The sequence below is a fragment of the Phyllobates terribilis genome, unplaced genomic scaffold (assembly GCF_046119375.1).
Source record: "Phyllobates terribilis strain yellow unplaced genomic scaffold, ASM4611937v1 Scaffold_8__6_contigs__length_399053987, whole genome shotgun sequence".
In the NCBI taxonomy this organism is placed as follows: Eukaryota; Metazoa; Chordata; class Amphibia; order Anura; family Dendrobatidae; genus Phyllobates; species Phyllobates terribilis.
This window is the reverse complement of record NW_027362768.1, coordinates 63,367,707-63,382,380: the sequence shown is the minus strand read 5'-3', so window position 1 is coordinate 63,382,380 and position 14,674 is coordinate 63,367,707. Positions and strand designations below refer to the sequence as shown.

Below are 14,674 nucleotides of genomic sequence, written 5' to 3'. Positions count from 1 at the left end.
ACATCAGGTCGGCTTTTCTAAGGGTAAACTGTGACCAGCTAGTGATGTCTGGCTGTCACAAAGATCGATATGAGCCGTTTAGGTTTTTGTATAGATTTATTATCCTTCACTAGGCAGGTCTCATACATTAGGTATTAGGTGAGTGGTCATCACACTGCCTTGTGCAGGTCCTACCCCTATACATATTTCTTATTTGGGTGGTCTGCAACTACCTATGTGCAGTATAATGATACACGGTGTCATTATTGTATTGCCCTAAACTTACAGTATTGTTGTGTGGTCTGTTATACATTGCTCATCAGAAATTATTATTCTTGTCTTTATTGTGATATCTATGTTTATTATTCCTCTATTTGTGGGGATGGTGTGTTGTTGGATGGGCATTTACTCAGTGTGGGGACTACTGGGTTTTTAATTGTGCTTTAATTTTTGAGTGTTCCTTCACGTATATTTAACAATTAAATTTGTATATTCCCAAACTTGGTATTTGGTGATCACTGCATTTTAGCATGCTTCTTTTCTACTTGTTGTTCTATCGTGTGCACATACCCTAAGAGTGCAATTATAGTGTGTGATTATCATGAAGAAGGAGTGCGCATGGACAGTGTAAATAGATGGCCAATCACCCAACGAACAAGCAAAACTCTTGTTCATCAAGTGGAATTGCTTTTAAGCGGGCTAAAAACACATGATCATTCTGGTCAGCACATTGTCCCAGGACCTTTTCTGCTGAGAACAATGATATTCTAAGAGCACAGAACACTCTATTAAGAAATGTTCTGTGTGTATTAGGAGTGTGGTCGGCCTGTGTGAACAGACTATTAAACTACTGCTGATCAGCAAACATGTAGCTGACCGATGGTCATTTCCGGCCACATGTTATGTAGTGTAGACGCACCCCAAGACTACAAAATGGCAGATTACAACAGGAACTGAAGCATGTGCTACTGCGTATCTACATACTATGCACTCTATTATCAGAAATGAGGGCTTTTACAAACATACATCAGTTTTATATTTTACTAATTTTTGGATAGAAGCATGGCATTGATGGGGAGCTGTGGTGAAAAGAGGGAATTCACCAATACAAATCTATGCATTTACTCACGGCTGTCTGCATCTGTGGACAGTCACTCATACTAGCTAAAAATGGCAGAAACGGAACTCACATTTTTTACTTTGCTTTTCCACTTCGGCCTTTAGCCTCTTGTATTTATCTGTTCTGTACACTAAAACCCATGTGATACCTACAGAAAAAGAAGAAATCATTAACCTGTGCAATAAAATCCAGCACACAAAGGTTCATATTGAGAACTCGCCAGGGGCCACATTGAGGTTTTCAGTAATATTTATTAAAGCCTCTTCCAGAATCTTCCATGTAGTCAGAGCGAGAGGGAAGCAGATGAATCTCCCAATTTCATGCTCACTGTTCATTAGAATGTGACGGTGATTCATCAGAGAATTACATTCCTTACTCTACGGTACGCAGCAGCGAGGTGGGCAAAGCGATGCACCCCTCCATAGTCACCGTACATTGTCACCCAACTAGTAACCAAAGAAAATAGTCAAAATAGAGCTACAACCATTCCCAAGGTGAGCACATTGCACACAAACCATAGACACTGGTTCATATGGAATCTAGACTGCATTATACCTACAGAGCTGGGGATGAGCAACGCAACGGTATACTGCCAACTTATACCTGCAGCCGTACTGTGCACAGTCACGTACTCTGCTGCACTCTCTTATGAGAACTCAAACCTTTTGACATTGAGGACATTTTCCATTTTTGTGCTTTTGTATCCCCCCCCTACAAAACCCATAAGTTTGTTATTTTTTCCATCGACTTTGATGTATCAGGGCTGGTCTTTTAAGGGATGAGTCGTAGTTTTAAATGACACCATTCATGTTATCAAATAATGTACAGAAAAATGGGAAAAAAAAATACCAAATAAAATGAAATGATGAAAAAACAAAAAGCAATTCTGCCATTGTTTTTTCTATTTTATTTTTCTGACATTCATTGTGCAGTAACAATGATCTGCAAACATGATTGGGCTGGACAATCAGATGACAATGCAACCAACTACTGTCAGGCAGTGCCGTGGGCGCAGTTACAGCAGTCACGCTCTATACACACAGCGGTGACTGAACCCGCACTGGCACCACCCCATGACTGAAACTTCAACGCTGCCAGGTGGCATAAAGTTCATTTGCTCCTGGCAGCAGGGGTCTAAGTGCAGGCGCCGGGCAGGTTCAGAACTTTATTCACCTATAGATTAACAGAGTTTGTGTTCAGCATGACAGGTTCCTCTTAAGAGCTGCTGACAGAACACAGCTCCAGCTACTGCTGTTAGAGACAAATGCTGGCTATAAATATAACTGCAACGTGTGCCAGGGGCTCAACATCCGAGTCCCCTCCATACATGGGCCCAGTGCCAGGACATTAACCCCTTCACCCCCGAGCCGGTTTTCACCTTCCTGAGCAGGTCAATTTTTACAATTCTGCTCAGTGTCACTTTATGAGGTAATAACTCTGGAACGCGTCAACGGATCCTGGTAATCCTCAGAATGTTTTTTCGTGACATATTGTAATTCATGATAGTGGCAAAATTTATTTGATATGACTTGCGTTTATTTGCGAAAAAATGGAAATTTGGCAAAAATTTTGAAAAGTTTACAATTTTCAAACTTAACTCTGGTTTAAGGTCATAAAAATTACGTCACACAAAATAGTTAATAAATAACATTTCTCACATGTCTACTTTACATCAGCACAATTTTTTTTTGTTAGGAAGTTATAAGGGTTAAAAGTTGACCAGCGATTTCTCATTTTTTAATGAAAATATACAAAACCATTTTTTTGGACCACATCACATTTGAAGAAGTTACTTTGAGGGGTCTATATGACAGAAAATTAAAAAAAAAAAGTTAATCATTTTTGTTTTTTTCACAAAAAAAATTTACTTTAGACCCCAATTTTGTTATTTTCACAAGGGTAACCAAAAAAAATGGACCCCAAAATTTGTTGTGCAATTTCTCCTGAGTACGCAGATACCCCATATGTGGGGAAAAAACACTGTTTGGGCGCACGGCAGGGCTCGGAAGGGAAGGAGCGCAGTTTGACTTTTTGAATGTAAAGTTTGCTGGAATAATTAGCAGACGCCATGTCACATTTGGAGAGCCCCTGATGTGCCTAAACAGTGGAAACCCCCCACAAGTGACAATTAGGTTCCCCGAGGGGTCTAGTTTCCACATCTCAATATGTGGTGAGCACCTTAAACCCCAGGTGCTTCACAGAAGTTTATAATGTTGAGCTGCGAAAATATAAATAATTTTTCCCACAAAAAATGTTTTTTTTTTAGCCCCAAATTTAGCATTTTCACAAAGGTAACAGGAGAAATTGTATCATACAATTTGTTGTGCAATTTCTCCTGCTTACATAGATACCCCATATGTGGTCAAAAACTACTTTTGGAGGCACAGTGGAAAGCAGCGCCAAATTGGAGTTCAGATTTTGCTGGACTGGTTTGACGGTACCATGTCACATTGGCAGAGACCTTGAAGTGCCAGAACAGCAGAACGCCCCTCCATAAGTGGCCCCATTTTACAAACTACACCTCTCAATGAATTCATCTAGGGGTGCAGTGATCAAATCGACACCACAGGTGGGTCACAGAATTTTATACTATTGGGCAATGAAGAAAAAAATAATTACATTTTTACCACCAAAATTTTGTTTTAGCCCCAGATTTTATATTTTCACACTGGGAAATGGGTAAAAATGGCAACAAATTTTTTACCACAATTTCTGCTGAATTTAAAAATACTCCATATGTGGCTGTACAGTACTGCTTAGCCACACGGCGAGACTCGAAAGGGACGGAGCGCAGATTTTCCAAGAATAGTTTGCAGACTCCATATATAGGCACCCTAAGTTCTAGAAGAGCAGAATCCCTCTCAAGTGATCCCATTTTGGAAATTATACCTCTTTGGGAATTTCTTTACAGGTGTAGTGACGATTTTGACGCCATTGATGTTTTCCAGAAACAAGCAGCAATGGATGTTGCAGAGTGAAAATTGCAAATTTGCCGTTGTAGTGACCAGTACGCTGTAGTGACCAGCTCAGGCTTCAGGAGACATGCACCTGTAAATTAGACGAGCTCTCATCGCTACAAAAAAATGGCAAACATGTGGACGCTAAATATAGTTTAGGCACACTGTGGAGCTCAGAAGAGAGGGGGGCATTTGGATTTGGGAGTGCAGAATTTGCTGAATTTGTTTTGGGGGGGGGGGGGGGCAGGAGCCATTTCGCTTTTCCAGAGTCTTTGTGCTATCGGTAACGTGGAAGCTCCCTATATTTCAGTTAACAGATGACGAATCTGCGTGGGGGCTTTTTTTGTGGATTAATTTGAAGCTTTAGTTAGGAACATTTTACATAACGTTTGGGATGACATTTCTACGCTGAGCACTTATATTTCCATCTAAATCTCAGCGTGATGTGATTCAGATGAACCCCTCTTCCCCCACTGAGAGATCCATTCTATATAATGAGGCAGCAGAGTTACTCTGGACTCCGTATGGCCTCTGATCAGTAATGTCCTTTTCAGAAGTGCACAAAACTGTGGCCGATAGCACTTTTATGCATGCCTAAAAAGACTGACTAGAGCGGATCACAGGCCAGACGGCATCCACAGTGTTTCCATCTGCTTCATTACAGGGAATCTTCCACCGGTGGTTCCGTCTGAATCCGTGTCTCTGAAATACATTAAACCCCGATGTAAGAGCTCAGCGCAGAGCACAGGATAAATGTGAGCCAAGTCATAGTGCGATCTTTGGGAGGCAGAATGAACAAATCAACAGCAGGTGAAGAATTGGTTTTATTTATTTTTTGTATCGCCATATTTGAGAGCTATAATTTTTCCATATTTCGACCGACAGTCATGTAAGGGCTTGTTTTTTGCGGGATACGTTTTTAACTAAAAAAAGAGGGATTTGCACTAGTACTAAGTTTGTCTACTTCAAAGCTGCAAACTCAAAGGCACCTTTGCCCAAGTGCAGACCAGTAAAATACAATGTAAAAAACTAGAGATGCGCTAAGAAGTGAATCTTAAAACATTTTTGATACTTATTTCCTCTTCCCTTGTTAAATTAGTATATTGTTTTTTACTCTCTTATACATGTCCCTAATAACCAAATTTTGAAGAGTGTTGAAGGCTTCTGAGTATTCCTGTATTGGATTATACATCGATTTGCACTTCAACTATGTATGTATGGATGGATGGATGGATGTTCCTTTAATTCTATGTTTTTCTATTTTATTAATTGGTTTATTCAAATCTTTTTTCCAATAATACTTCTTTAAGGCTAAATTTTGCATGATTTTTTCTTCTGTAATAAGTTGTATTCCGTTCTAGTCATTTCATATTTGCTCAGATTGTAGATTTTTTTGCCCCGTATCAATTACTTTATATTCTTTTATCCAGTAATCTTTTTCTTGGAGGATCCCCCCCTACAATCTCCTTTTGTTTTTTTGGGGGCGGGTGTGGAAGAAATTTTTTCATTCACTGCAATCCTTTTATACTGCCGGTTTTTTCTGTTTGTTCTAGAACGTGTTTTTATTGGAGAATTTATTTCTTTTGGTGTATCTTCCACATTCAGGTCTGTTAATGTCTCAAATCTATTATGTGTAATTATTGGATCCATTTGCACAGGAGTTAGGTAATGGGAGATATGATACAGCCCCATTCTTATGTTTTTGATGAAAAGATTCTTTCGCCTTGTTATTTATATTAGTCTCTATAGGGTCCATAACTACTTTATCCTGTTCCATTTGACTAGTGGAGGAACAAGAACTAGTACAGTGTATAGTGATTTCTAATAGCGATTCCTCCTCTAAATTTGTATGGATTTTATCTATTATGTTATATGAATCTTCCCATGATCTTCTTCCTTTCTTTTTTTTTGTTGTTTCCTATAACTAATCTTTGGCTTATCTATATATGGAATGTCATACCTGGAAAACAAGGATCATTTTTTTCTGGTCTTTATGTTCTCTGATTATTTCATATCGTTCAATGATTTGAAAGGAGAGTTCACACAGCCCAAGAGATTATCATTTACCTGCAAGGGTAGCAGCTTGTTTGAATTACTGCGGAGGGGGTCTGCTGCTGACACTGTTATAGGGGTAATGTCCCCCATCCTGATATGCATGGGGCACCCCTCTTCCCCCAAACCTGGTATGCATGGGGCACCCCTCTTCTTCCAATCCTGGTATGCATGGGGCACCCATCATATTTATATGGAGCCATCACGCTCGGGTCAGGAGAGGTATGACCTTTCCATGCATTGTGGCTCGATCTCAGACAGATTTGGATAAATGTCTGAATGTGCCTTTATTCATGTCCTAATGCAGGAAGGGGTTCAGGCTAGGTTCCAACTGTGAAAATATTGTGCATAACACAGCGTATTTTAGTTCCTGCAAAGTGGATCGGATTTATATACCATAGATATATATACTGTTTTTTTACACTACAGTAAATGACCTGAGGTGTGGTTTTAATATCTTTATCAAGCACATTTCTTTTATGGTAAATATGTGTTTTATTAGAGGACTGGGAGGTCTGCAATACGAAGACAGGTTATTACACTTGGGGTTATTTACTGTGGAAAAAAGAAGGTTTAGGGGTGATCTTATTACTATGTACAAGTATATGAGGGGACAGTACAAAGACCTTCTACTGATCTTTTTACTCTGAGACGGGGACAAGGGGGCATCTTCTACGTCTGGAGGAAAGAAGGTTTAATCATAATCACAGATGGGTTTCTTTACTGTAAGAGCAGTGAGACTATGGAACTCTCTGCCGCATGATGTTGTAATGAGTGATTCACTGTTAAAATTTATGATGGGCTTGGATGCCTTTCTTGAAATGTATAATATTACAGGTTATAAATACTAGATTCCTTGACAGGGCGTTGATCCAGGGAACTAGTCTGATTGTCGTATGTGGAGTCAGGAAGGAATTTTTTTCCCCAATGTGGAGCTTAGTGTTGCCACATGGTTTTTTTTTTGCCTTCCTCTGGATCAACATGCTAGGCTATGGGTTGAACTAGATGGACTTAGCCTTAAGATTGAAGTAAGGCTATGTGCCCACGATGCATAAATGCTGCATATTTTTTCCGCTTCTCCCTGGCAGGAAAAACGCATGTGTATTTTACATGCGTTTTTCCCGCCAGGTAGAAGCGTTTGTCAAGCGTTTTTATGCATTTCCGCATGCGGGTTATCAAGCGCTTTTCCAAGCGATTTTAGCACCACTTGGAAAAGTGCTTGACAACTTGTTCACACTATATAAATCCATGCAACCGGCATGGATTTATAGTAGTGTGACCAAGTTGGATGAAAAAAAAAAAAAAAAAAAAAAATGAATACGAATGGTAAAAAATAAAGATTATACTTGCCTTCCGATGTCCTCCCGGTGTTTTCTCTGCTCCGTCCGGTGTCTTGGGCAGCTCGCGGTGGTGTGAAGGACCTGCGGCGACATCATTGAGTCATGTGTCAGGTCACATGACTCAATGACATCATGGCAGGTCCTTCACAACACCGCGACCCATACAGCAGACCAGACGGAGCGGAGAAAACACTGGGACGACATCGGAAGGCAAGTATAATCTTTATTTTTTTATTTTAAATTCTTTAACAGGTTCTATGGAGTCTCCTCTCCTCCAGACCTGGGTACCATCCGCACATTGAACGGTGTGATATCCGCATGTACAGATGAAGTGATGTGGATGTCACGCGGTTCAATGCAAGTCAATGGCGGCGATTACGCTGCGTGTCCGCAAAATTAATGGACATGCTGCGTATTTTTCCGCAATGATAATCCGCAGCGGAAATTTCCGCAGCATGTGCACAGCTCATGCGGATTATCATTGGGGAACATGGCAGACCTTCTACCAAGGGTTTAAGCGTTTCTGCAGCGGAATTGCCGCTGCGGAAACGCTTAAAAAACCCTTGGTAGATGGTCTGCCATGTTCCCCAATGATAATCCGCATGTGCTGTGGAAATTTCCGCTGCGGATTATCATTGCGGAAAAATCCGCAGCACTACCAATTATTTTGCGGATGTGCGGCGTTTTCGCCGCCATTGACTTGCATTGGACCACATGACATCCAGACCACTGCATCTGTACATGCGGAATCCATGCGTTTCAATGTGCGGATGATACCCAGGTTTGGAGAAGAGGAGACTGCTTGCTGGCAGCTCAAGATGGTCTAAATAGGACCTGCCATGACGTCATTTAGTCATGTGAAGGGTCACGCGACGCTGACGTCGGCAGGTCCTTCAGTGTACCACGAGCTGCCAGGACGCATCAGATAAAGACACCGGGGGCCATCAGAAGGCAAGTATAGATTTTATTTTTTACCTTTCTTTCGGTCACACTATATAAATCCACGCCGTTTGCATGGATTTATATAGTGTGACCAAGTTGTCAAGCACTTTCCAAGTGATGCTAAAATCTCTTGAAAGCGCTTGACAACCCGCATGTTGAAATGCATGTGAAGAACGCTTCACATCCGCATGTCCCTGGCAGGAAAACGCATGTACAATCGGCATGCGTTTTTTCTGCCAGGGAGATGCAGAAACTCTCAGGAAAAAATTTGGAGCATTTCTGCATTGTGGGCATATAGCCTAAAAACTATGTTACTATATTATTTGTAAATTTTCCCCATAGACTTAAAACGATACGTGGAAAAAAAAAAAAAAAAAAACACTCATGTTTTTATAGTGTTACCGCAGGGGACATGCAGTAAAAATGCATGTAATCAGCCCATGACTGTATAACGTTTTGATCAAAGCAAAGTAACAGGATGAATGGAAAACAAAGCAGTTTTATTCAAAGCATGACATACAAATAAAGACAAATTGCAGCTGAAAAAAAAACCCCACAATAAAGAAGTGTGTAAAAAATGCAATGAAAAAACACAAGTAACCTAATTTAGCTAATGGTGCAGAACAGCAACATCTAAAACTCAGAATACTCATCATGGGACTTGTCGTGAAGCAACTCGTCCAACCTGGTCAGTAATCTGTGACTGCTGGACATTAGCGGTGAGAACCACCTCCTACCATCCGTGGCTCTTATTTGGATTTGCCGGCCTGGCACAAGGTCATCATTGCTGCATGACACAGGTGTCGTCAGGCCAGTGTATGGCGGGTGGTAGGAGCGGCTCACAGCTCCAGACCAGCAGCCACGATAATATGCGCTGGACCATAAATGAACGCTGTCGGCAGCACGTCTCCTGGAGTAAGTGCACTGCTAATATGCAAACTGTAGGAAGAGACCAATGCACCCTGCTCAGGTTAGGGCAGCCTGTGTATTAGGGCGATGATTGATCTTATCATTGATCGTTTCGGCAGAAAACCATCCTTTAGGGCAGCCACGCTCCTTACATATCTGCTCACCAGGCTTATTCAGCAGACAGCTAGCCCTGGGCTGAGGAGAGAGCAGCTGCCCCTGAGACCACTGATGAAAAAGTTCAGGTTTGTCAAAAGCCAACCTGCCAGGTCCAGCTCCCAATATATGCAGTGAGGTAACACCCCAGACCAGTGCAGCAGTAAGGAAAGGTGAAAGGAGCCATGTCCATGCACAGACCTTGCGCCCATGACAGAGGAAGTGCAGCTGCCCTTGTATGAGTGGCCGGGCCTCCCCTACAGGTCAAGCCCTGCAGCCTACACAGGGCGGTCACTGAGCCCCCGTACCAAGCTATAGGCCGGGTCTCCCCTACAGGTCAGGTCCTGCAGCCCCGGGATATATGTGCAGTACAGCGGCTTATACAGGGCGGTCACTGAGCCCCCGTACAGAGCTATAGGCTGGGGCTCCCCTACAGGTCAGGTCCTGCAGCCCCGGGTTACATGTGCAGTACAGCGACTTAAATAGGGCGGTCACTGAGCCCCCGTACCGAGCTATAGGCCGGGGCTCCCCTAAAGGTCAGGTCCTGCAGCCCCGGGATGTGTGCAGTACAGCGGCTTATATAGGGCGGTCACTGAGCCCCCATACAGAGCTATAGGCCAGGTCTCCCCTACAAGTCAGGTCCTGCAGCCCCAGGTTGTGTATGCGGTACAGCGGCTTATACAAGGCGGTCACTAAGCCCCCCTACAGAGTTATAGGCCAGGTCCTGCAGCACCGGGTTGTGGGTGCAGTACAGCGGCTTATACAGGGCGGTCACTGAGCTCCGTACCGAGCTATAGGCCACGTCTCCCCTACAGGTGAGGTCCTGCAGCCCCGGGTTGTGTGTGCAGTACAGCGGATTATACAGGGCGGTCACTGAGCTCCGTACCGAGCTATAGGCCAGGTCTCCCCTACAGGTCAGGTCCTGCAGCCCCGGGATGTGTGTGCGATACAGCGGCTTATACAGGGCGGTCATTGAGCCCCCGTACAGAGCTAGAGGCCAGGTCTCCCCTACAGGTCAGGTCCTACAGCCCCGGGTTACATGTGCAGTACAGCGGCTTAAACAGGGTGGTCACTGAGCCCCGTACCGAGCTATAGGCCTGGGCTTCCCTACAGGTCAGGTCCTGCAGCCCCGGGTTACATGTGCAGTACAGCGGCTTATAACAGGGCGGTCACTGAGCCCCCATACCGAGCTATAGGCCAGGCCTCCCCTACAGGTCAGGTCCTACAGCCCCGGGTTACATGTGCATTACAGCGGCTTATACAGGGCAGTCACTGAGCCCCCATACCGAGCTATAGGCCAGGTCTCCCCTACAGGTCAGGTCCTGCAGCCCCGGGTTACATGTGCGGTACAGCGGCCTATACAGAGCAGTCACTGAGCCCCCCATACTGAGCTATAGGCCAGGCCTCCCCTACAGGTCAGGTCCTGCAGCCCCGGGTTATGTATGCGGTACAGCGGCTTATACAGGGCGGTTACTGAGCCCCCGTACAGAGCTATAGGCCAGGTCTCCCCTACAGGTCAGGTCCTGCAGCCCCGGGTCACATGTGCAGTACAGCGGCTTATACAGGGCGGTCACTGAGCCCCCGTACCGAGCTATAGGCCAGGTCTCCCCTACAGGTCAGGTCCTGCAGCCCCAGGTTATGTGTGCGGTACAGCGGCTTATACAGGGCGGTTACTGAGCCCCCGTACAGAGCTACAGGTCAGGTCCTGCAGCCCCGGGTTACATGTGCAGTACAGCGGCTTATACAGGGCGGTCACTGAGCCCCCGTACCGAGCTATAGGCCAGGTCTCCCCTACAAGTCAGGTCCTGCAGCCCCGGGTCACATGTGCAGTACAGCGGCTTATATAGGGCGGTCACTGAGCCCCCGTACCGAGGTATAGGCCACGTCATCCCTACAGGTCAGGTCCTGCAGCCCCGGGTTACATGTGCAGTACAGTGGCTTATACAGGGAGGTCACTGAGCCCCCGTACAGAGCTATAGGCCAGGTCTCCCCTACAGGTCAGGTCCTGCAGCCCCGGGTTATGTATGCGGTACAGCGGCTTATACAGGGCGGTCACTGAGCCCCCGTACCGAGCTATAGGCCAGGTCTCCCCTACAGGTCAGGTCCTGCAGCCCCGGGTTATGTATGCGGTACAGCGGCTTATACAGGGCGGGCACTGAGCCCCCGTACCGAGCTATAGGCCAGGTCTCCCCTACAGGTCAGGTCCTGCAGCCCCGGGTTACATGTGCAGTACAGTGGCTTATACAGGGAGGTCACTGAGCCCCCGTACAGAGCTATAGGCCAGGTCTCCCCTACAGGTCAGGTCCTGCAGCCCCGGGTTGTGTGTGCAGTACAGCGGCTTATACAGGGAGGTCACTGAGCCCCCGTACAGAGCTATAGGCCAGGTCTCCCCTACAGGTCAGGTCCTGCAGCCCCGGGTTACATGTGCAGTACAGCGGCTTATACAGGGAGGTCACTGAGCCCCCGTACAGAGCTATAGGCCAGGTCTCCCCTACAGGTCAGGTCCTGCAGCCCCGGGTTGTGTGTGCAGTACAGCGGCTTATACAGGGAGGTCACTGAGCTCCGTACAGAGCTATAGGCCAGGTCTCCCCTACAGGTCAGGTCCTGCAGCCCCGGGTTACATGTGCAGTACAGCGGCTTATACAGGGCGGTCACTGAGCCCCCGTACAGAGCTATAGGCCAGGTCTCCCCTACAGGTCAGGTCCTGCAGCCCCGGGTTGTGTGTGCAGTACAGCGGCTTATACAGGGCGGTCACTGAGCCCCCGTACAGAGCTATAGGCCAGGTCTCCCCTACAGGTCAGGTCCTGCAGCCCCGGGTTACATGTGCAGTACAGTGGCTTATACAGGGAGGTCACTGAGCCCCCGTACAGAGCTATAGGCCAGGTCTCCCCTACAGGTCAGGTCCTGCAGCCCCGGGTCACATGTGCAGTACAGCGGCTTATACAGGGCGGTCACTGAGCCCCCGTACCGAGCTATAGGCCAGGTCTCCCCTACAGGTCAGGTCCTACAGCCCCGGGTTACATGTGCAGTACAGTGGCTTATACAGGGAGGTCACTGAGCCCCCGTACAGAGCTATAGGCCAGGTCTCCCCTACAGGTCAGGTCCTGCAGCCCCGGGTTACATGTGCAGTACAGCGGCTTATACAGGGAGGTCACTGAGCCCCCGTACCGAGCTATAGGCCAGGTCTCCCCTACAGGTCAGGTCCTACAGCCCCGGGTTACATGTGCAGTACAGCGGCTTATACAGGGAGGTCACTGAGCCCCCATACCGAGCTATAGGCCGGGGCTCCCCTACAGGTCAGGTCCTGCAGCCCCGGGTCACATGTGCAGTACAGCGGCTTATACAGGGAGGTCACTGAGCCCCCGTACAGAGCTATAGGCCAGGTCTCCCCTACAGGTCAGGTCCTGCAGCCCCGGGTTACATGTGCAGTACAGCGGCTTATACAGGGAGGTCACTGAGCCCCCGTACAGAGCTATAGGCCAGGTCTCCCCTACAGGTCAGGTCCTGCAGCCCCGGGTTGTGTGTGCAGTACAGCGGCTTATACAGGGAGGTCACTGAGCTCCGTACAGAGCTATAGGCCAGGTCTCCCCTACAGGTCAGGTCCTGCAGCCCCGGGTTACATGTGCAGTACAGCGGCTTATACAGGGCGGTCACTGAGCCCCCGTACAGAGCTATAGGCCAGGTCTCCCCTACAGGTCAGGTCCTGCAGCCCCGGGTTGTGTGTGCAGTACAGCGGCTTATACAGGGCGGTCACTGAGCCCCCGTACAGAGCTATAGGCCAGGTCTCCCCTACAGGTCAGGTCCTGCAGCCCCGGGTTACATGTGCAGTACAGCGGCTTATACAGGGAGGTCACTGAGCCCCCGTACAGAGCTATAGGCCAGGTCTCCCCTACAGGTCAGGTCCTGCAGCCCCGGGTTACATGTGCAGTACAGTGGCTTATACAGGGAGGTCACTGAGCCCCCGTACAGAGCTATAGGCCAGGTCTCCCCTACAGGTCAGGTCCTGCAGCCCCGGGTTACATGTGCAGTACAGCGGCTTATACAGGGAGGTCACTGAGCCCCCGTACCGAGCTATAGGCCAGGTCTCCCCTACAGGTCAGGTCCTACAGCCCCGGGTTACATGTGCAGTACAGCGGCTTATACAGGGAGGTCACTGAGCCCCCATACCGAGCTATAGGCCGGGGCTCCCCTACAGGTCAGGTCCTGCAGCCCCGGGTCACATGTGCAGTACAGCGGCTTATACAGGGAGGTCACTGAGCCCCCGTACAGAGCTATAGGCCAGGCTTCCCACCAGGCGCCACTCACCCTCCGCCAGCAGCGCCGTGCACACCGAGATAAAGACGATCAGGACGGTGTCCGCAAACATCGTACTCATGATCCCAGAGCCAGCAGCAGCAGCCACTCAACGCGCCGGCGTACAGAAGACAGAGGCATGCTGGGAGCGTGACCGTACACTGCTCCTGAGTGGGTGACGTGTTGTGGGCGTTGTAAGCGGACACGAGTGACGGTTGCGTGTAGATCGGAGTTGATCTTCTGAGGTTCTCCCATTATCCACTCCACTCTGGACAGGTCACTGCTGAGGAGACTGGATCGGAGATACTGGAGCGAGGTCCTCAATAAATCCCCTCCGCTGTAGACAGTTACAGCACTGCCACCACTAGATGGCGCTGCTTCAGGATCCTCATACACATTGCAGTCTAGTCGCCTCATCTGGCTTTTAAGGCTATGTGCCCACGTTGCATTTATGAAGCAGAAAATTTCTGCTGCATAAATGCAAGTCCTCTCCCGGAAAAACGCATGCGGAATTCCACACGCGTTTATCGCGCATTTTTTGCGCGTTTATCACGCGTTTTCCACATGCGGAATTGCCTTGCGTTTTTTATGCATTGGACAAAGGCAATTCTGCTTGCGGAAACGCAAAATTAAATGACATGCTGCGGATTTTTGAACGCGGCATAAACGCTGCGGAAAAATCCGCAGCATGTGCATAGAACTTGCGGAATCCCATTGGGGACCATGGGGTGCGGATATACATGCGTTTTTCAAGCGTTTACGCTGCGGAATTTCCGCAGCGGAAACGCATTAAAAATGCATGGTAATCCGCACCCCATGGTCCCCAAAGGCATTCTGCAATGTCAATGCACATGCTGCGGATTTTTCCGCAGCGTTTCTGCAGCGCAAATAAGGCTATGTGCACACGATGCAGAAATGAAGCAGAAAAT

At 47.3% G+C, this 14,674-nt stretch overlaps 1 protein-coding gene across 1 annotated transcript in view; it reads right to left on the bottom strand.

Moving 5' to 3' along the window:
- TMCO1 (transmembrane and coiled-coil domains 1) overlaps positions 1 to 13,911 on the bottom strand; it is a 68,035-nt gene extending 54,124 nt beyond the window's left edge. Inside the window, exons 1-2 of the mRNA XM_073642565.1 lie at positions 13,758 to 13,911; positions 1,170 to 1,247 (exon numbers count right to left, since the gene is read on the bottom strand). Coding sequence (XP_073498666.1) covers positions 1,170 to 1,247; positions 13,758 to 13,827 — 148 coding nt within the window. The 5' untranslated portion in view covers positions 13,828 to 13,911. The remainder of the gene's footprint in view (positions 1 to 1,169; positions 1,248 to 13,757) is intronic.
- Positions 13,912 to 14,674: the final 763 nt, after the last annotated feature.